Consider the following 20,684-nt stretch of genomic DNA (forward strand, 5'->3'; position numbering starts at 1 on the left):
ATTCACTTTGGCGGCCTCAATTTTTTTCAAGTTGAGAGATTCACACTGGAAATATTCAGACTGTCCTCACAAGAAACAGCTGCGTTGTGTTTTGTTCAAATATCTAAAAACAATAATGTGTATGCTAACCTGACAGGTAAGCTGTTATCTGTCCGGAACAAAAGAGAAAGTAGTGCAGCAAAACCTTTTGGGGGAGGTTTGGATGGATGGGTGGATGGGAGGATGGGTAGTCAGTCCCTTCCCCGTCCAACAATCTACGTTGGTTTGTTTGAACCTTGACCACAATCTGTCTCCAACCTTAACCAAGCAGTAACCAAACATCACCTATAGCAGAGGCAGATCAGAAAACAATCCTAGTGGAAGTCAGTAGAAACCCCTTTTTTGTCTTTAGCGTGGAGCACTTGTTGGAAACAGGAACGAGAGCACGTCGGACATTTTCAGAATCAAGGAAACAGACTTAACATAGTCTGTTCCATTTAGCACTTTTCTTACAGTTACAAACAAAAGTGAGGCGGATGAATCATCTAAGGAGATGCAAGGAAAGAAAGAAGAAATGGAGAGAAAGGAGAATGTCACTTAGTAAAGGTGGGGAAAAAAAGTCTTTCTTGCAGAGAGAAACCTGCTCTGGTTCACTGTCGGGGATATTTTAACCAGCCGTCACCATCTGCCTACCACACACACACACACACACACACACACACACACAGCTACCTACCACACTACCTCAAGCTCAATACCTACAAATACACACACACAGAAATCAAATCTATGTGAATACAGGCACACACACACACACATGCATATACCATGGGTGGCACCCTCTGTTGTCGGGGGAGGCGGGGGTTTTAGTGCTATTGTCACGCCTTAATGGAGGCCAAGCGTGACAAGCGTGTGGACTTATTCACGCCACACGCCTATTCACCAGCATTCAGGGGGAACGCTCTGCCGTGACCTCTGCTCAGCCAGCTACTCTAACCTGGCGTGTGTGTGTGTGTGTGTGTGTGTGCGCGCGTGCGTGCGTGTCGGAGGCTTTGTGAAGGAGAGCTGTTAACCCTGCTCACCGTCTCTTTTCACATGGAAATAAATGAGGAGGCCCCTCTAATATACTGCAGCATTTACTGTCAGATTAACAGAGAGAGCGGGGTGTCTGCACATCATTTAACTTACCTAAACACATTTTACAGTTACTATTTTACAATCATGTCCACACTCATTCAGATACCTTTTAAGAATAGAAGCTCTTTATTTTTCTCTGTTTCGGCCCTTTGACCACACTGCCAGCTGATCTGGAAGACTCTTTCCCCCGTGGAGGGGAACTAAAGATAACTCAGGTTTGTTGCAACATAGGTGTAATTTCCATAGTTTTGGCCATCCTTCCTATCGATGATAACATTTTACTCTCCTCTGGACCAGAAATGATGGACCAAACTATTTAAAAAAATACACAGAAGTTGCAATAAACAAGGAATTTTCCTTGAAAGGGATAGTGCAAAATATTAAAGTGTGGTTGTATGAGGTTCTTCTCCATAGTCCGTGTGTTATGGAGCTGATATAGAGTGTATTTTCTTGGTGTCATGAATCCGTTTTGCCGCTGCACCCGTCCACTGCTTTGGTCCTGTGTGTTTCTCCAATTTGAGGGCTCTGCCGACCGTCCTCTCCTGTAGGTGATCCAAACTTTGTAGCTTCCCACCGGAGCTGTAGCAATTAATTGCTTAATGAGCTTGTCAATTGACAGAAAATGTACTATTTTGATAACTAATTAACCATTTAAATCTTTTATTTTTTTGTTGGAAGAATTGCGACCATGTTCCAGCCCTTCAGTTGTGCGGATACACTATTTGTCTTTGTCTGAAGTGAAGATACATTGAATATCTTTGAGTTTTGGACTGTAAGTTGGACAAAACCAATTCTTTCAAGATGTCCCCTTCAGCTTTAGGAAAGTGTAAGGCATACCTTTCACTATTTTCTGAGGTTTTATTGACCACAAATACTCTTCATGTTATTCATACCAGATGCTGATTCCATATCCGTGTCATGTGGTGTGACGTTTGCCACCTTTTTGTTGTTGTTGTTGCGAGGCCTAGTTAAACTAAAGTAGATTTGACAGACATTTCAGTGTGGATCATATTTATCTGCATTAGTATGAACATGATCTGACTTTTAATGCCTCAAGAAGTTCCAGCTACCTGACTTCTCATGTTAGATATGAATACTAAAGTCTCATCTGCATATCGGATTGTTTTTATGATCTTAATACTGACATCCGAGCATTATTTGCATTTTCTTAGCAACTAATGCACCTCATGTTGACGTGAATGTTTTCACGTCTGAGGTCTTTAAACCCTTTCATCATTGTACCAAAGCCAAACTGTTAGATTATTAGAAAGCAGTAGACAATTCTCACACTATTTCTTTCATCCTTTTCATGAAGCCAGTTTGGCCTCCTTCAGTAATCAAGCTGGTAAAAAGAGCTGCAGACTGGAAGATGCACTCAACATTCACTCTTTCAAAAGGATTTAATAATTGTGTCTTTAGGAATAATGGAATTAATCGGCAGATGCTGCGGTTCAAACTTCAGCATTTTCAGATTTTGAGACACGTCAAAATGTTGCCAGAAATTCCTTTTGCTACTGAAGCAGCTGTTGATCACATTACTGGCTGGTTTGAAGGAGCACGGTGTCAGCAGTCCATGACGATATATAAAACAGTCAATTAAATAGGTTTCTTTAAGAATCAGGAATCACGTTAACCACGAGAGGTCCTTCAGCCTACAGTCATCACACATCACTCCCCACATGCTTGAGCCTGGTGGAGATAATGAAGAGATGATGCATTTCTTTACAGTTTCTACAATTTGTTCATATTTGTACGATTTGTTTCTGGTGCACTGATGTTTATTTTCCAGGATTGTAACCTTTGAACTGGGACTCAACGACAGCATGCTTGGACCCGGGCAGCATCTATAAAGCTTTAGTGAGGAACAACTTTAGATGTGATACACATGGTTTTGGACAGTTTTGAACATTTTTCAAAACAATAAAGTCGTGGTTTAATATTTAATTAGAATATTTAATTCAAAACATAAGAGAATCGTATAATGTCTTTTAATATACTGTACTTACAGTAACATGAGTAAGTTATATTTATTGTTTTATTAATTGTCTAAAGGTATTAGCGTACATCATTATTTTATGTTGCCACCAATACCCAAGCTTTTTAAAGTAGATGATACATATTCTAAGGTCACCAAATTATATTTGACCTCCTCATTTGAGATTTAATTGTATCTTCTTCTACCCCTCCTGCTTCTCTCTGTTGTTCACGGCATGGCTTCAGAAACACACTCGCTCTCTTCAATATGTCTTTGGCTGTACTTTCAGTAGATCTCTCTTTTGTATTTGTGTACTTTCTCTTTTCTTTTTTCTTCTGTACTTCCGACTGATGCAACAGTTTTCTCTGTTGTGCTCCATGTTTCCTGTGTGGCAGCTGGACTGTTTTATTGACAGATTTTAGATTTGTAACTGGTTTTATGTGAGCAGGTGTGTGTGTGTGTGTGTGTGTGTGTGTACTGCATATGACTGCTTTGAAATGTCACAAGTGTTATACATGTTTAAGACGTGACTTTACTTTTTAGAGCACAGCTGGACTTTCTGTCTTTTGTTAGCAAAAAGGCTGGAAAATGAAAGTGTTGAAAGAACATACTCAACCGTTCTATCTCACCAGTAGAAAGGTTTCAGGTTTCTAGCCCGAGCGTGAAGAAAAATCTAATCTTTATTGTGATTACATTTTGAACCAGCAGATCATATTTTTACCTTGTTTACACATACTGTATATTGGTCATTCTTTTTTCACATTTATTTTAATATTGTTACCTAATAAATATGGGTTGATAAAATGCTAGTGCCACGGTCTGAAACCTTGATGTCCTGGTGGAGGATTCTATTCTGGGTTTAGTTCACCACCTTTTCCTCGTCGCTTCACCAAGTGCTTGCTGGGAAATGAAATATCTTTGTTTCACTGATGCTTTATTTTGACATTTATGTGGTTTTACAAACTTATCTTTTTACTGGAAGAAAAGCATGAACTGTATTTGCTGTAATCCATTAAATTGGACTTTATGCAACCCGGTGATTTATTTTCATTGGATAATTCAGCTAAACAAGAAACATACCCAGTGCTAACATTCAATGCAACTGTGTGCTATTTACACAGAGGGGTGTAACATATCCATCATATCTATATTATTTTCTGCTTTTTGTTTTAAACTATAACCACAACTTTTCCCTAACCATAACCATGGTTTATTTAGCATAACTACCATTTTTCCGTAACCTTAAAGGGACAGTTAGCCCCGAAATCAAAAACACATATTTTCCCTCTTGTAGTGCTATTTATCAAACTATATTGTTTCAGAGCGAGTTGCCTACTATTGGAGGTATTGGCTGTAGGGATGTCCGCCTTCTCTCCATTATAGAGTGACTTTAAGGCACTTGGCTTGTGGATTTAAAAACTCTACAGCAATGTCTCTTTCCAGCATTGCTGTAGAGGCAGGCAAAAGTATTATAAAATATGTATTTTTAATCTTGGGGTGAACGGTCTCTTTAAACATACTGTTGCATATGCAGGTATTGAACGTTTTTTGACAGTATTTGGTGTTTTTTGTTAGTAAAACCTGAATTAATTCAGTCAGGGGTTTTTCAGAATGGTCCAGTAACGATGATGGTTTTGGCGTAGTGGATGTAAGCCCAACCTAACTTGCCATTCGTGTAAAGATAATTTGAAATGCATTTTTCTTAACTTATTACTTACTTTCTTGTAGTGGCTTCCTTATTTATTTTCCTTGTACTTGTTTTTGTTTGCTGTTCATAAGTGTTGTAAACACCTTTTCTTCTCTCCTGCCCACCACTAATCTCTCTCCATTTTGTGTATGTATTTATAACTTCCTAACCTGTTCTTTCCTTCTTGTATATTTCTCTCCTTCTTTTCCTCTGCAAGCTGCTGTCACAACCAACTCCAGCACAGTTGCTGCTGCTACCACTGCTGGGGCCCCTGGGGGCCTTCCTCAGAGGCCCCCTGGCTCTCCGAGCCCTAGCCCTGCTTCTCATTACATCCCCTCAGTCAACGAAGGTACAGACTGACCTGACGGGTACCGCTTAGGGACAGTCTAGCAGCCATACTCTTTTTCACTTTCTTATCTTTGTCTTTGGAGATCTTCTGCTTCCTAGATCTTCTTTCCTACATCCCTTCCTTCTGTCCTTCTTTTTGTTCCTTTTCTCCATCACATTTGTATTTTTGTCACCCTCCATTCCCATTTCTGTTTTTTCTTTGTTCTCTTGACTCTCTCTCGCTCTCTCGTCATGTCATCACAATTCTTCACCTCCCTTCTCTTCATACCATTAGTTATTCATCCCCCCCCCCCCCCCCCGTTCCACTCCTTATTGAGTCTCGTCACCTCTTTTCTTGCAGCAGTCTTACTTTTTCCTGCAGTGAATGTTAGTTTAGGTTTTCATCTCAGGTTTCTCGCTCCAGTTTCTTGAAGTGTTTTGGTCTACAGCTCTGTCTGTCTGTCTGTCTGTCTGTCTGTCTGTCTGTCTGTCTGTCTGTCTGTCAGTCGTAGCTGGGGTCAGTCCACTTCTAATCCAGTCAGACATTGATAGTTTTTGGTCTCCAAATGCTGCAAAACAACACAGGAACTGGTCAAGTGTTTTTGATGTTAAATCTGTCTTGGACCGACTTGGTCATGAGAACCAGTTCTGCAATATTTGGACGAGCTAGCCATTTTTCTTATCCCTTACATATTAAAGAGTAGTACAAGCAAAAGAAATGTTGTAAATTTCATATTTTTAGTCAATCTGCTACAAATTCAATAATTTCGGACTAATCATGAGCATAATGCAGCAGAATTTGGTGATTTGGAGAGCAAAACAATGTCATCGGCAAACAATGTTACTTTGCTAATGTTTGGAACTGAGTGCATTGACCACAGTCCTAATGCCCTGGTGTGTGGTATTTCTACAGTATTCTGTAATCCTGTCCTGTGTTTTCTGTCTCCAAGCTCACTGTCTGCATGCTTGCTATTTCCATTGTGTCACTGGGGGAAAACAAATCCAACCAAAACAATAAATACATAAAAAGAAAAACTAGTGCTTACCAATGACTGACATGCCCCCTTTGACATGTCAGTCCCTCTGTTTTCACTTGCAGCACATCCATCTCACACTGCAGTCCATTTTGAAGAGGCATACGCTGTAAAGTTAAAACAGAAGACTGAATGATAACATGGTTCTTGAATTATTCATTTACTTCCTTATTGTAAATGAACCAAAGTGTTCATTCTAACTTTAACAGCTGGAGTCTCTCTGGTGTCCCTCTCAGAGCTTAATACTGTCATCATAAACTTTTTTTTACGAACAGCGTTCCAGTTTTTACCATGACGGCCGGTTGCCCCGTCCACCTGAACAATGAATGTGCTCTCAAATGATGTAAACTGTTTCACCATTGTGGTTTCTAGACGAAAGTCAAGTGCCTCAAACTAATCAAAACTGATAAGCTTTGCTTTCCAACTTTCAGACTAATTAGGTTTAGATTAGTTTTGTACGGGAAAACTGCAAGCATGCACACAGAGGCTTATTCCTCCCCTGTAGGACAACTGACCGCTGTAGTAAAGATGTCACGTTTTTCTGTCATGTTTTTCCCAAAACACTGCCCTGCAGAAACGTCATCATTATTAGCGCCCGAGCAACTGACAACGTCGGGCCAGCGAAGGCCCTATTGAAATTCGAACACACATAGTACATCGGGCACACTCGGGCGCATATTTGGGGAACTTGCCATACTCGAAAACTCACCAAATTTTGCACACTTGTCACGCCTGGTGAATATGCCATCTGACATAGGTTGCATATTTGTGTGTAAATAACTGGCTCTCTAGCGCCCCCTACCAGTTGGACCGGTGACGCCCCTCGGCCACTATTTCCGATTAGTTGAAATTCAACACACATGTCCAAATCCGCTAGATCTACAAAAAAGCCTCTCAGATCCCTAAGCTCCGCCTACTTAGATTTTCCGCAATCTTGAATTTAGTGAAAAACACATTTTTTTCCGATTGCTATTAAATTTGCTGTGGATCATTAGTGGATGTAGATCACTCAGATTTATCAAAAGCTTTTTGATATCTCTTTGCGTTGACAAGATATGGACCAATAAACTTCTTAGGGGTGTGGCTTAATATCAATTCACAACTTCTCAACCATTTGTTGAAAATTCACGAAACTTTCAGCATATGTGCACATCGCATCCTGTAACATACCCTGATATTTTGTTGCATTCAACCAATAGGGGGCGCTACAGTAAACCCGCAAAGTTGTGCTTTTTGTCACATTTTCCATTTTTCAGCCTTCATACTTTAACGAACTCCTCCTAGAGAATTTATGCGATCCACTTCAAATTTGGTCAGGATGCTCTTAAGACCTTTGTGATTAAAAATTATTAAAAGTTAGAGTTTTCTTTGAAGAACCTTGACGTAGCGTGGCGGCCATTTTGCATCATTTTAATGAAAAAACAAGTTGTTCCAAGGTACATTATCAAATCCGCAGAAAACTTCTTATGTATGATGCCACTTCAAGCTTGAGCATACGTCAATTGAAAAAAATTAAATAACAAAAGGAAATTTTATACTTTTATTTACTCCTCCTAGCCAGTTCAAAAGAGCAGCCCCAGGGCTACGCTTGACGTACATGTATGAAACTTGGTCAGAACATGTATCACATAGAGACTTAAAAATAAGGCTCATGGGACAATGCTCTAAACTGTACCGGAAGTCGGACATTTTGATTTTGATGTCATTTTTTGATCGATTTTGGCCTATTTTTAGTCGCTATACTTTAACGAACTCCTCCTAGGGACTATCCACTTCAAATTTGGTCAGTACAATCTCAAGACCGTCCTGATTAAAAATGATCAAAAGCTTTCCGTTTGACAGAATGGCTTAGCCGTAGCGGGCCGCTACTTTACGTGATTCCCCATCAAAAAAGCTGATGTAACTCAACTGGACTTGTTCCAAACGATCCTAAACTTCACATGCTTGATAACACTCATGGCCTGAGGATGTCTACAAGCTCATTTTCACTAATGCTCACAGTGCTAGCGAAAGATAATCTGCGTTTTCTGACAAACACCATCCGAATTACCTGACTTGTACACAATGTGGTTTACACTTCATATGGAGCAACACAATGCATGTTTGCGTGTTTTCTGGAGACAAGAAGTGGTGAACTATTTGCAAAGTATAATTTCCAGCATCAGGCGGTCGACGCAGAAAAGAAATGTCAGACTCGTGGTCACGTTGTCCAACAATCGCGGACGTTCTCAGCCGCGCAGGCCGGAGTCCCGCCGGCACCCCCGACGTGCCGGAGGATGTAAGGGCTCCTTCATTGCTGCTTGCAGCTTTAATTATTTGTATTATTCCAACACAGCAGCAGCAGCTTTTATACTTGTTGTTAGCAGCAGTAGTTGGTAGCATTGGCAGGGATAGTTGGTAATAAAGGCCAATTCATACTTTCCACATCTTCGTGTCCGTGAGGCTCTGCTTTGGTCCTTTTGATGTAAATGTCGTTATCAGCGCATGTCCGCAAGGGTCTGCAGGCACCCCGAGTGGACGTCAGTGTGCAGCCCAAAGTTTGTGTCCGCTTTATGGCCGACTCAGCAGGCGCGCCGACTGTGCATGCTCCAGTTCCCTTCCTCGCTTAATTTGGTTGTGTATGTACCTCTAGCTGGTTGGTCAAGATGAACAAAACTAAATGGATACTTTCTTTTAATAAAGTTTGTGCTAGGAGATCCGCCATTACCACAGTTTATATAATTTGTATTTAAGGGAATACAGCCATATGGTGTTGGACTCCTGGCAAACAACGTTTTGGTGCTTTTCTACCAGGATTGGATGGATGAAATGCTCATGTAGTAGTCAGACAGACACAGACCCTTCATTTTAGTATGGATGGAGCCGTGGAAAGTATGCCCACGGCTGTAGTAGCAGCAGTAGTTAGTAACACCAGTAGAAGAGGATGTACCAGCAGGGATAGTTGTTGTTGGCAACAGCAAAATAAGTAGTGGTAGTTGTTAACAGCAACACCAGTAATAGCAGCAGCAGGAATAGCTGTTATTAGCAGCTACCCTAGAAGAAGTAGTTAGCAGTTATAGTTGTTGTGTTCGCTGTAGTTAAATTAAGGCATCTACTACATTGGTCATTGTCAACTACAATTTTAGCTTACAATAACTTAAAGCACAATTTGATAAATAACATAAGTCATTAAAGTGGCATATAGTGGTACATCTGTATATCAATTTTATCTCAACAATTTTACAGCTGTAGCTCGTAGATTTGATTTTAGGAACACGTTTTTTAAAATGATTCAACTTTAATTTAGTTTTAACAGTTAAAGTTTCTGCACGACAGTGATGCAAATATTGCAACTAGGGGGTTGACTGATTGTCGATACTGAGAAGACATGTGACTAAATATATTCATATATATTCTTATCACAGTATGTCCACCCCTACATAGTATATTCCTGAATGTGATGTGTCTGTAATACGCCTAACAGTGTGAGTTTTTCCTGTGTATTTCGATGGCGGAGGTAAGTTTACATGGTGTCCCTGGAAAAGAAATTTGTATGAAATTTCTTTCCGGCCTAAACGCCATTCACTGTCCATTCAAGTACATTTCACATACATCCTTGGAAAACATATATTAAACTAATATATGTGAATCAGGTGCTTGGTTTATGTTGAGTATCAGCAACTAAACCTTTAAGTCCATCTTTTGTCACAGACGTGTAAAAGCTGGTGTACATTTCTCTGGTGTTTGGTGTAAAATATAAATATTTGCCATAACCTCGGCTCAGACTGATACTGTGTGATTTTTGCCCTGTTAAAGCGATACCAAGACATTTTGAATGTTAGCTTTCTTCACTCACTCTGGTAAATGCAACTGGAAACGTGTAATGTATAACACCCATAAACCTGCAACGGTAGTAAAGTCCTCCACACATTGTAGTGATGCTGAATGAAATAAAACACACTTCAGTTCATCATGCCAAGGTATCGTTATGAGGCGTTTGTCAGTCCGACTATCCAGTACTGTATATCTGTTGTTTACCTGTGGAATACCATCAAACATGATCAGGCTCTGGTTAGCAGAAATACGAACTTTGCTCTAACCAAGACTGCAAATATTTACCAACAATATTTCCATTCGGTGTTTAACTGTTGTGATTTTAATATGAGGATTTTTACATGTAAGTCAGTGTGTGAGCGTGTGTGAGCGTGTGTGTATTTAGATGTGAGAAACTTACTGCTGTCATGTGGAAACAGTTGTTTTCAGCCTGAAGGGGCATAAAAAAAAATGTGCAATACAATCTTAAACTATTCCTTTAACGTTATGGGGAATGCCCTTATTTGGTGTCTTTCCAAGTGTGACTTGAGAAGATTGATATCAGTCATGTTTGCTGGGTGTTTATGTGCAAGTTTAATAAAGGATGCAAGGCGATGTAAAGTGTTTGATCAGTCAGCTTTTGACTACATCACTTCAATAATCAGGTGATTTCTCTGACACTTCGGTCAACTAGCAACACTAGAGCAGTGCCCATTCATAACATGCCTTTTCACAAGGGGCTGAATGCTTGGCCTGTGGTGTTCTTTCTTGAGGAGCACTCATACAAACAACAAAAGAGCCACTTGTACATAAAATCAGAAAACAGTAGAATCATCAGAATGTTTATTCTGTCCCAACGATTTCATATTGTCTCGTATAATGTGAAAAGAAAAAAGTGTTTTTATGTGACAGGAAGTGAGATGTGTGTATGAGCACATGAAAGGCTTTGGACTACAGCATTATCCACTGGCCCTACCTGTAGTCTTTTCTTACTGTGTGTGTGTGTGTGTGTCTGTGTCTGTGTCTGTGTCTGTGTGCAGGTTGGAGCCAGCTGGCAGCCATGCACTGTGTGATGCTCCCTGACCTCCTCGGCCTGGACAAGTTCAGACCTCCTCTGCTGGAAATGTTGGCGAGACGATGGCAAGACCGCTGTCTGGAGGTAACGCACACAAGCACACACACATTGTACGCACAGGTCCAAGCCAAGCTGCCTGCACCCTTGTCTCCTTAGAATTATATTTATATATTCTAAATTATCAACAGAAAGTTGTGTCCCCTACTACTTACCATCCAACAAATGAATCATGTCCGTTTATTAAAACAAATCAAGCATGAACATCAGCATGGCTGCTTACCTGAAGACCCTCTATAGAAGACTGAGAAATAATGATTAGTATAGCTACAATCATAACTTTACCCTCTGTGCGGCTTTAGGTGCGAGAAGCAGCTCAAGCTCTCCTCCTGGCTGAGTTAAGGAGGATTGGCCAATCCGGACGTAAGGACACCATCGACTTGTGGGCTCCCTACCTACCTCAGTATGTGGACACCGTCAGCTCCCGTAAGTACCTCACGCTACGTCTTCTGAGAGAAGGAAATCTGTATTTAGTTGTGCTGGATATTCTTGATTTTTTTAATGTTACCAAATGACAGTATTTGTTTACAACTCAGTTTCTTTACACATACTCCGAAACATGTTCAGGTCTATGCCATGGTATGGTTTCGGTATTGATATCAGGATATTTAACCAGGGTATCAAATCTCATCCCAAATTCCTCCAACGCCTGGGTTTTTGCTTCGCCAACGATCTTAGCTGCAAACCCTCTGCACCTTTCTTCACTTGAGTATCAAAGACATACGGCAGCAGGTCTGATGATACAACCACAGAGTGGGTCGTTGATTGTTGGCCTAGGGTGTTCTTGTGTTTTGTATGGCCAATCCATGACTAGTACAGAAGTCCAACCAGGAAACACCATTCAGCTTCAGATCAAGCAGGCCGTTCCTCCCAATCACGCTTCCAGGTTTCTCCATCGTTGCCCATGTGACTGTTGAAGTCCCCCAGCAGAACTATAGAGTCTCCAGACAGTATCCTTTTCCAGGACAATATGGCCGGGTATTTTGAGCTGCTGTTCGGTGCACAAACAACAGTCAGAGACTTCCTCTCAGTGGTGCTCAGCCGGGGGCTTTGGAGTATCCCCACACCCTCCCAACACCTATCACCCTGGGCAACTCTAGACAAGTCAAGAGTCCAGGAGTTTGGTTCCAGAACAAGTGCTATGCGTAGAGGCGAGCCCGGGTATATGTAGTTGGTATCACTCTCACTCCATCAGGCTACAGTTCCAGAGAGGTTCCACATCCCTAGAGTTGATCTGTGATACCAGGAGTCAGCACGCCTAGGTCCCCGCCTTTACCCGCTTTCCAGCTCATGATGCACCCAACATTCTAAATCCAAGTCCTGACCTGATAATCAGACTACATGTCAATTTTGTTTCACTTCATTCATTTAGTCTGACATCATGTTCATGTTAGCTGATTTGTGTTGGTAGTGGCCATTATTCCGTTAGCCCAGAATCAGTCCTGACATACATTTCCGCCCTTCCTACCTTATTTCATGGGCGACTGTGGCTCAGTGGTAGAGCGGGTCGTCCTTCAATCAGAAGATTAGCGGTTTGATCCCGGCTATCAGTGTATGAATGGGTGTGAGTGGGTGAATGACATGTAGTGTTTAAGCGCTTTGAGTGGTCGGAAGACTAGAAAAAGGCAATACAATTCCATTTACCATTTATGTCCTGTAGTGGTTTCTACAATCAGTCAGCTTATTGTTTTTCACATGGATTTAAGAGAGATCTTGATTTAAGAGATGTTTCTCTGCCCCTGTTTTTCGTGGATATTGTAAAGTGGCTAGTTAGCATTGTAGGAAGAGTGTGCCCATTTTTGAATCCCACCTACAAAGCTGTGATAGAAATAACGTTTCTAGAACTGGGAGCGGTCAATGAAAGCAACACAAGACCTACTTTAGATCTAAAAATATCAGTCCATCACCCGCTCTCTATCCATTTGTCTTTTCCTTCTCTTCACTATCTTTTCCTCTGTCTTGTGTTCCCTGGTCACTCTCTCTGTCTACAGTTACACCTGCTGATGGGAAGAAAGGTGAATCTCCACCTTCTTTTCTAGGAACAGCCTGCTGAAACGCTGTGTGTGTGTGTGTGTGTGTGTGTGTGTGTGTGTGTGTGTGTGTGTGTGTGTGTGTGTGTTCGGTAGTCGCCTTGTGGTTGGTGAGGATGCTGGGGGTTTCTCAGGGGAATGGTTGCCATGGAAACGGGCACCAGTCAGTGTTGTGTTACCACAGCAGTACCGCAGGCGGGGGGAGTGATGGGCCGGTGACCTCAGGGGACGAGGGAGGATGGAGTGGGGGGGGGGGGGGGGGGGCAGAGACGGAGAGCGAGGTTAAAGGGTCATTGAATCTGATCTGTGCTGCACAGCAAGACTGGAACAGAGAGTAAGATGACTCCTGCTCGTCCTGGAATATCACGGGAAAGTCTGGGAATGTGTTGAATCCTCTGGAGAAGTCCTTTTGAATCTCTGGTTCTATTGTTGAGCACCAGAAATTACATTTGGAACCTTTCCTGTAAAAAAGTCTGCGTAAACCGAAGCTAAGGAGCAGTAGCACTGATGTATTAAGAGAAGGGTGATGAATATTTTCCCATTATTTAATAATCAGGTCACTCTAAAGTCAAGACATGTCCACAGCAAATGCTGCTCAACATGGGAACTCAACAAAGATTTTTAGATTGTTCTCAAGCTGGGAATTCTCCTTGGAAGTTGGGCGTCAGCATCGCGTAAGCTCAACTGAAGCATTCATCCATTAGATCCACACCGACTCTGACCTTCATTGTAGCTTCAATGTTCTCGGATGCAGCACCAGAGGAGCTGAGTGGACAGTTGACGACATTGGCACCATCAAAAATGTACTAAATATGCTCCAGGGCCTGAATCAATCTCACAGTCATAAGGTCCACAACACATAGACGGTATGGGATTTGTGTAATTGGGACAACAGATTGTCAAGGAAGGCCCATTTTTTTTTTTTTTCTTGTTTATCAGTACCATACCAACATTGGGTTTCATAATGACACCACATACAAATTTAAATCTTCAACAGATCTGTAATCCATCCACATAGGCATTTTTGAGAAACATTTTTCTCCCATAACGGACATTATAATTATAGCACCATACAAGAAGAACAGCCACATCGGAGTTGAAATCAATAACCCTACAACCCTCCAACGATCTTGTTCGTCAGCAATAAACTCAACACTTCTGCGAAGGAGGCGGCAAGTAGCCAATCACAGGCAGAGTAGGGCGGGTCTAATTGCTGTAAGAGAAGTGGCCACGCAACAGCCAATTGCTGTGAAAAAGGTAGGTTGGGCTGCGGATGAGAGGGCACTTGCAACATTTCCAAAAGAAACCAACCCACTCATTCTAGTGTGTCATCTGTGAAGCTACTGCGCGCCAAAGGCCGCTTACCCCTGCTGTACACCGTCCACCTCTCACACACTCACTCTGTTGTCCCTCACATGGGACGAGCAGCGCGACATAAATGGAGCGATCGGGCCTATTTCACACTGTTGACACGGTCATCAAATAGACCCTCTGTAGTCCTCTTAAGTCTCCCTCTCTGTGTGTCCGTCTGTCCCTCAGCTCATCCTCTCCGGCAGCAGAGTGGTCGGTGTTTGAAGGAAGACACCTGTATTTATCCATTAGCTTTTAGTGAGAGGAAATGTCACCGAGTCCCACCGTCGCAGCATGGGGCTGACCTTTGTAGCTCTCTTGGAGGCGTTTAAAAGGCTTTAACACCACGGAGACAGGCCGAGTTGTTAACCTGCACTCAGAGGAAGAGATGTATACTGTACGCATTGTCTTTGTCATCGCTGCCGTGTTAAATCAGCCGCTTTTCACTTTAAAGGAGCCGTTCTGCATTTTTTCGGAAATACTCTCATTAGCTACCAAGGTCAATATCACTCTCAGGTCTGTGTGTTGAATAGGGACATGATTAGCATAGCTTAGCATGAAAGTTGGGGGGGAACAGCTCGCCTCCGTCCTAAGTTTCAGGAATATAACAACCAACACCTGTAAAACACAGGACATGCTGCTCAGAAATACTATCGGACAATACGCTTTAGTCTTTGAGGTGGAAGACTTCCAGAGCCGCAAGAGGGGGAGCAAAGGGGCGGTAAGGGGCCCGGGAGAGAGCCTGCGTGGCTGGGCATGGAGAAAGAGTCCACCTGGGGAGAGGGGGGGCTGCTTGGATAGAGAGGGGCTCTACACACACTTTACACTCTCATATCCACACACACTTGATTAAACAAAGTCCCCAGCATTGTTCGCCCTCAAGCACGCATGAACACACACATCTTTTGGGGGGGGGTCAAACTGTGTGTGTGCGTCTTTGATCACTGAACGGCAGTCACCATTTCCTCTCTCGCTCCTTTAGTTCAGTATATCTCTTCTTTTAACTCATGAACCTGCTGTTGTTAAAGCTCCGCCTCATTCGCTTTTCTTGTCGTCCTCTCGTCTCCTCCTCCTATCCCTTTTTTCTTTTCTTTTTGCATCTGTCTCTCCATCACCTCTCCTCCTCCACCTCTCCTCCCGCCTCCCCCGTTTTATCTCTCCTGCTACATCCCCTTCTTCTCTGCCTCCTCTTCGTCCTTCTTACTTTTGTTTTTGAGTGGCCTTGTGTCTTCTATATATTTTCAACACAGTTTTCTACAATATATTTCCTCTATATTAGATTTAGTTAAACTTTTAAAACAATAAAATGCAAAAAAGCTGTTTTTTAACAAATCTAAAAATAAAAATAGAATTCTGAAAAGTGTGTAAATGGAACTAATAACAATACAAATGGTGAAAGTTAAACCTACCTGCCTCATCTTACCAGAAAAAAACATCAAGTAAAAAAATGTCTTTTGATAATTGTATCAATAGTTCTCAACGAAACAGAAACAAATGATCAAAATGCAAAAGGTATTGAAGCTTAAAAAAAAAGAGCCCACTGTGATTTAAAACAAACAGGAAGTACATGTTTTAAACAAGAGAGAGAGAGAGAGAGAGAGAGAGAGGGGAGAGAGGAGAGAGGAGAGAGAGAGAGACAGAGAGAGAGAGAGAGAGAGAGAGAGAGACAGAGAGAGAGAGAGAGAGAGAGAGAGAGAGAGAGAGAGAGAGAGAGAGAGAGAGAGAGAGAGAGAGAGAGAGAGAGAGAGAGAATCCTGGAGGTTAACAAGGCATGCTGGGAGCTATGTGTCATGGCTGACATGACAAGCTTGACCTTGGAGCAGGGCGGAACGCCTCCTCCTCCCCCCTGTCACCCACCCCTCCTCCACCTCCCTCGGCTCCTGCGCCTCTGTTTCTCATTCCCTCGCCTCTGACGTGTGTGTGCGTGTGAAAAAGACGAACCCCCTTAAACAACACACGCAGACCAGAATTAGCCAAATCTGCACAATGTTTTATCATGAGACACGTGTTCATAACTCTGGAAAGTTATTGCAGTGACATCATCTCCTCCATACAAAGTAATCCATCAGCAATGTGCAGAACCATTCTGCCCTTCATGATTTATTTCTAGTGCCAATGCAGGAGGCAGTGTGTCCTTTACGTATCGAGGTGGATCGAGAGATGACAGAAATGCTCAGAATTTTTTTAATTTAGCTTTTTTAACAATAGTTTATTTACAGTAACTATATATTTTTTCCTAACTTGAACCATGTTGTAGTTGCCGTGCGCCGATATTGTAGAAGGTAGTGACTCCATAGTAGATTTTGGAAGAAGCTAAAGCATAGGTGCACTGGTCTTAATGGGCTGAGAAGTCTTTTGAACCATGGACGTCACAGTAAAGCATCTGTGAACTGAACTGAACTGAGAGACATAGAAACATCATCGTCAGTCTTTGTCCAATCACAGCGAAGCATCAGTTATGTTTTAATTAAGTTCAATTACCTTTTTATCACTTTAGCGTTTTGAGACGGATAATCAACAACGTGTGTGTGTGTGTGTGTGTGTGTGTGTGTGTGTGTGTGTGTGTGTGTGTGTGTGTGTGTGTGTGTGTGTGTGTGTGTGTGTGTGTGTGTGTGTGTGTGTGTGTGTGTGTGTGTGTGTGTGTGTGTGATATAAAGCTGCACAGTCATTATGTTGAGCTGTCAGCGGTGTGTGTGAGCAGGTTAATTGGAACATGATGCACAACGTTAACCAGGATTAATTCATGTAATTACACTGTGTAATTACAGTGTTTTCCAGTGAGCTCAGGGTATCCTTCTGTGTGATGTTTGAATTATTATTGTTATCTTCTGGGATGCGGGGGGGGGTTCAATGATGTAATTTCTGAAATTAGCATTTTTGGGCTGTTGTTTTCTTGCACACTGATGTGTGTGTGTGTGTGTGAGAGTGTGTGTAATTCATTAATTAGGCTGTTTTCCCAGAGATTAGCCCAGCATAGGCTCTGTTACCTTTTAGTCGCTTCATTCATTAGCGCAGCATCATTCATTAACCCAGCCACTAATGAAAAGCCACTCTTAATTGGCAATGGGGAGATAAGGGCTAAATGAAAACACTAAATATAGAGGGTGAGAGAGTGTGTTTGTGTGTGTGTGTGTGTGTGTGTTTTCCATTAACTCTCCAGATAAGGAGGAGGCCCAATAAACCTTTATTAGCTGCTTAACCAGCACAGTTAGCCTAATAAGGATCAACACAGAAACCTGGTGTGATGAGCTTACAACACACACACAACTGAACTGTTTTCAGAGGTCATTTGACTAGTACAAAAGAAAATGGCCATTGTTGTTAGTTGTTATGTTGATAACCACGTCAGTGGTGCCATTAGTGTTGTCACAGCTCACCGGTAAGAGAGCGGACGCCGTTCTGGGTAACTAGCTTGTCCTTTTCCAGAGCGACAGGGAGTGATGCGGAGGGATCTGCTGCTGACCACCTGTAACCAGTGTAGCATCGCGGAAGTAGCAAGCTAGCTAATTCCACAATACTGAAATGCTACACTGGTTACAGAAAACGAGCCGAACAAAGTGGCGATAGCAATGTGCTCTTCTACGCTGTGACAAGAGTGTGTGAATGAAGCATTAAGCTGCTAAATGCTACTAATTTACGCCGTCTCTCTATGCTTCGTAATGTTACTACTCCACTGCTCGTTTTAGTCCTTAGTGCAAAACCTCAGCTCAGCGAGGCCGCGACTTGCGGCAGGTCGGTTTAGCTTATACTGAAGTTAGCCCGCTACAACCAGGCGGCAACCTCCGGTTCTGCTGAATTAAGCCAATGCAAAAGTGCAAAAAAAGCGTAGCATTCTCTCTACTGACCACCTTCTTTGCATAAAGAAGTCAGATTGTATAGAAGTCTATGAGAAAATGACTCTACTTCTCTCTTGATTTATTACCTCAGTAAACATTGTAAACATGAGTTTATGGTCTAAATCTCTAGTTTCAAGTCTTCTTCAATACAGCATGATGTTCATTTAGTAACTTATGGTCCATTTAGAGTCAAACAGACCATAAAGCAGGGGATGCTTTAGGGCGGGCTTACTGTGATTGACAGGTCGCTGCCGCTAACAGAGCCGTATACGGCGTCTTTACGTCACTCCTCAGCATTCCAAATATGGTCACTTCCGTTCAGTGGTTGCGATAAAAATAACAAATGCCGGCAGCCATGATCCAAGATGGCGATGGCGACCCTCCAGCTACTTGGATTTGAATGGAAATGTCCCTTCTATTAGCATTTTATTTCTATGGCAACTACCGATCACACTGCACCTATGCTAGTCTGCCTTTTTTTTTGCATGCACATGTGGAGTCTTACAACAAGTAACTGGCGTGACTATTTCAGATCAGGAGGTTTACGATGTGTTTCCTACACACAGTGTGCATTTATTTATTTGCGTTAATGATGTCAAGTGACATATGTTCCAACTTTCCATTTAATATATCAGCGCATGTTTACTTCTTTCTAAGACTTCCGTCCCTCTCCCTTTCTCTCTTTCTCTCTCACACACACACACACACACACACACACACACACACACACACACACACACACACACACACACACACACACACACACACACACACACACACACACACACACACACACACAGAGAGAGAGAGTTTGTCTCAGCTCTCTTTTTCCTGTGACAATACAGGCTGATATTAAACATCAACTAAAATGTCTCTCTCTCTCCTTAGCTGGGTCGGCCACTGAGCCCTCCACTCCGGCCCCGCCCCCCCCCGAGGCTCAGCCAATAGAAGCAAAGGTTCCTGAGGAGGAAATGGACGTCACGGATGATGACATCACAGCAGGTAAGGACATACATTTTGACGTCTATAGAAAAAAGGCTCATTTAATTAGTGTTGGGCATGCTAGTCATGTGACTTTAGACACTTCCCTACTGCATAGTTTACCTTTAAAGCAACTTACTGACGAACTGTGACGTGATGTTTGAGGTCTGAAATTGAGGGATCTTTTTTTGCCCAGTGACCCGTGGAGCCCCATCTGGTTTGATACAGGAAACATTAGAAGGCCATTTATCATTTATGTGCTACTGAATTTAGGGGTTTTACTTGGGTGACTCTGAATGTAGGTTAATCATAGTGTGTGTGTGTGTGTGTGTGTGTGTGTGTGTGTGTGTGTGTGTGTGTGTGTGTGTGTGTGTGTGTGTGTGTGTGCGTTTTCTACCTGTGTGTGTGTGTGTGTGTGTGTGTGTGTGTGTGTGTGTGTGTGTGTGTTTGTGTGCATAATATCAGTCTACTGTGACCTGCTGGTGTTTAGTGTGCACACATGCTCTCTCTCTCGTTGTCCCACACACACACACACACACACACACACACACACACACACACACAGGTAGAAAACGCACACACACACAGGTAGAAAACGCACACACACACACACACACAGGTAGAAAACGCACACACACACACTTTTCCAGTCCATTTATTTTTTGACACATTATCCTGAAAGTTTAACTGTGACTTACAGTGACAGGTAGCTCGGCCTGGTGGATCTTCTCCAGAGACTACAGTCACACAAACGGCACGTTTTTGTATTCATCAGTGATCACAATATAATAACTGGATCATTTATGTGTAAAGGTCTCGTGATTAGTGGTAGTCCTGCAGCAGCTCATCATCATCTCATTAACTGTAATGAATTCAGACGTCGCATGAGAATAAAAAGCGAATGAAGTGACCCGTCTGAAGGGAAGTTCACATTGTGAAAAGCACTGCAGTGTCGGCTCTAACGCCGTCCTACCACCTCTCCTTCCTTCTCCCTTCATCCTTCTCTCAGACCAGTCAATATCGCACATGTGTCTGACAATTTATCATTTCTCACGGCTCATTTTTCTCCTATTGACAGCGGAGTGGTTTTTTTTTTCCCCATTCTGTCTCTGCAGTATTAAATCTGTTGCCAGACTCTGAATCTTCTCTGCTGCGGAGGAAAAAACATTCCTGTCTTCCTTTGCTCCTTCTTTTCATGAATCCATTTAAAGAAAACAGCTGCACATGTGTAGTTTATGATAATAATTAGTAGGTCATGTTTTTTATTTATGAAAATCAAACCATGGATTGATTCACAGGAACATTATGTATCTCCTTCCATATAACGTTTATGGTTCATATGCTTTACTTTGTGTGTTTGTATCTCTTGTTGTTATGATGAAATGACTGTTATGATAGTGAAGAGTTATTATGACAGTGTCACG

The 20,684-nt window shown here is 42.2% G+C and overlaps 1 protein-coding gene across 1 annotated transcript in view; it reads left to right on the top strand.

The window, feature by feature from the left end:
* Positions 1-20,684, top strand: part of wdr7 (WD repeat domain 7) — a 110,629-nt gene that overhangs the window by 38,958 nt on the left and 50,987 nt on the right. Inside the window, exons 20-22 of the mRNA XM_079179133.1 lie at positions 10,972-11,090; positions 11,366-11,489; positions 19,168-19,281. Coding sequence (XP_079035259.1) covers positions 10,972-11,090; positions 11,366-11,489; positions 19,168-19,281 — 357 coding nt within the window. The remainder of the gene's footprint in view (positions 1-10,971; positions 11,091-11,365; positions 11,490-19,167; positions 19,282-20,684) is intronic.

The sequence above is a fragment of the Pholis gunnellus genome (genome assembly GCF_910591455.1).
Source record: "Pholis gunnellus genome assembly, chromosome: 18".
Lineage (NCBI taxonomy): Eukaryota > Metazoa > Chordata > Actinopteri > Perciformes > Pholidae > Pholis > Pholis gunnellus.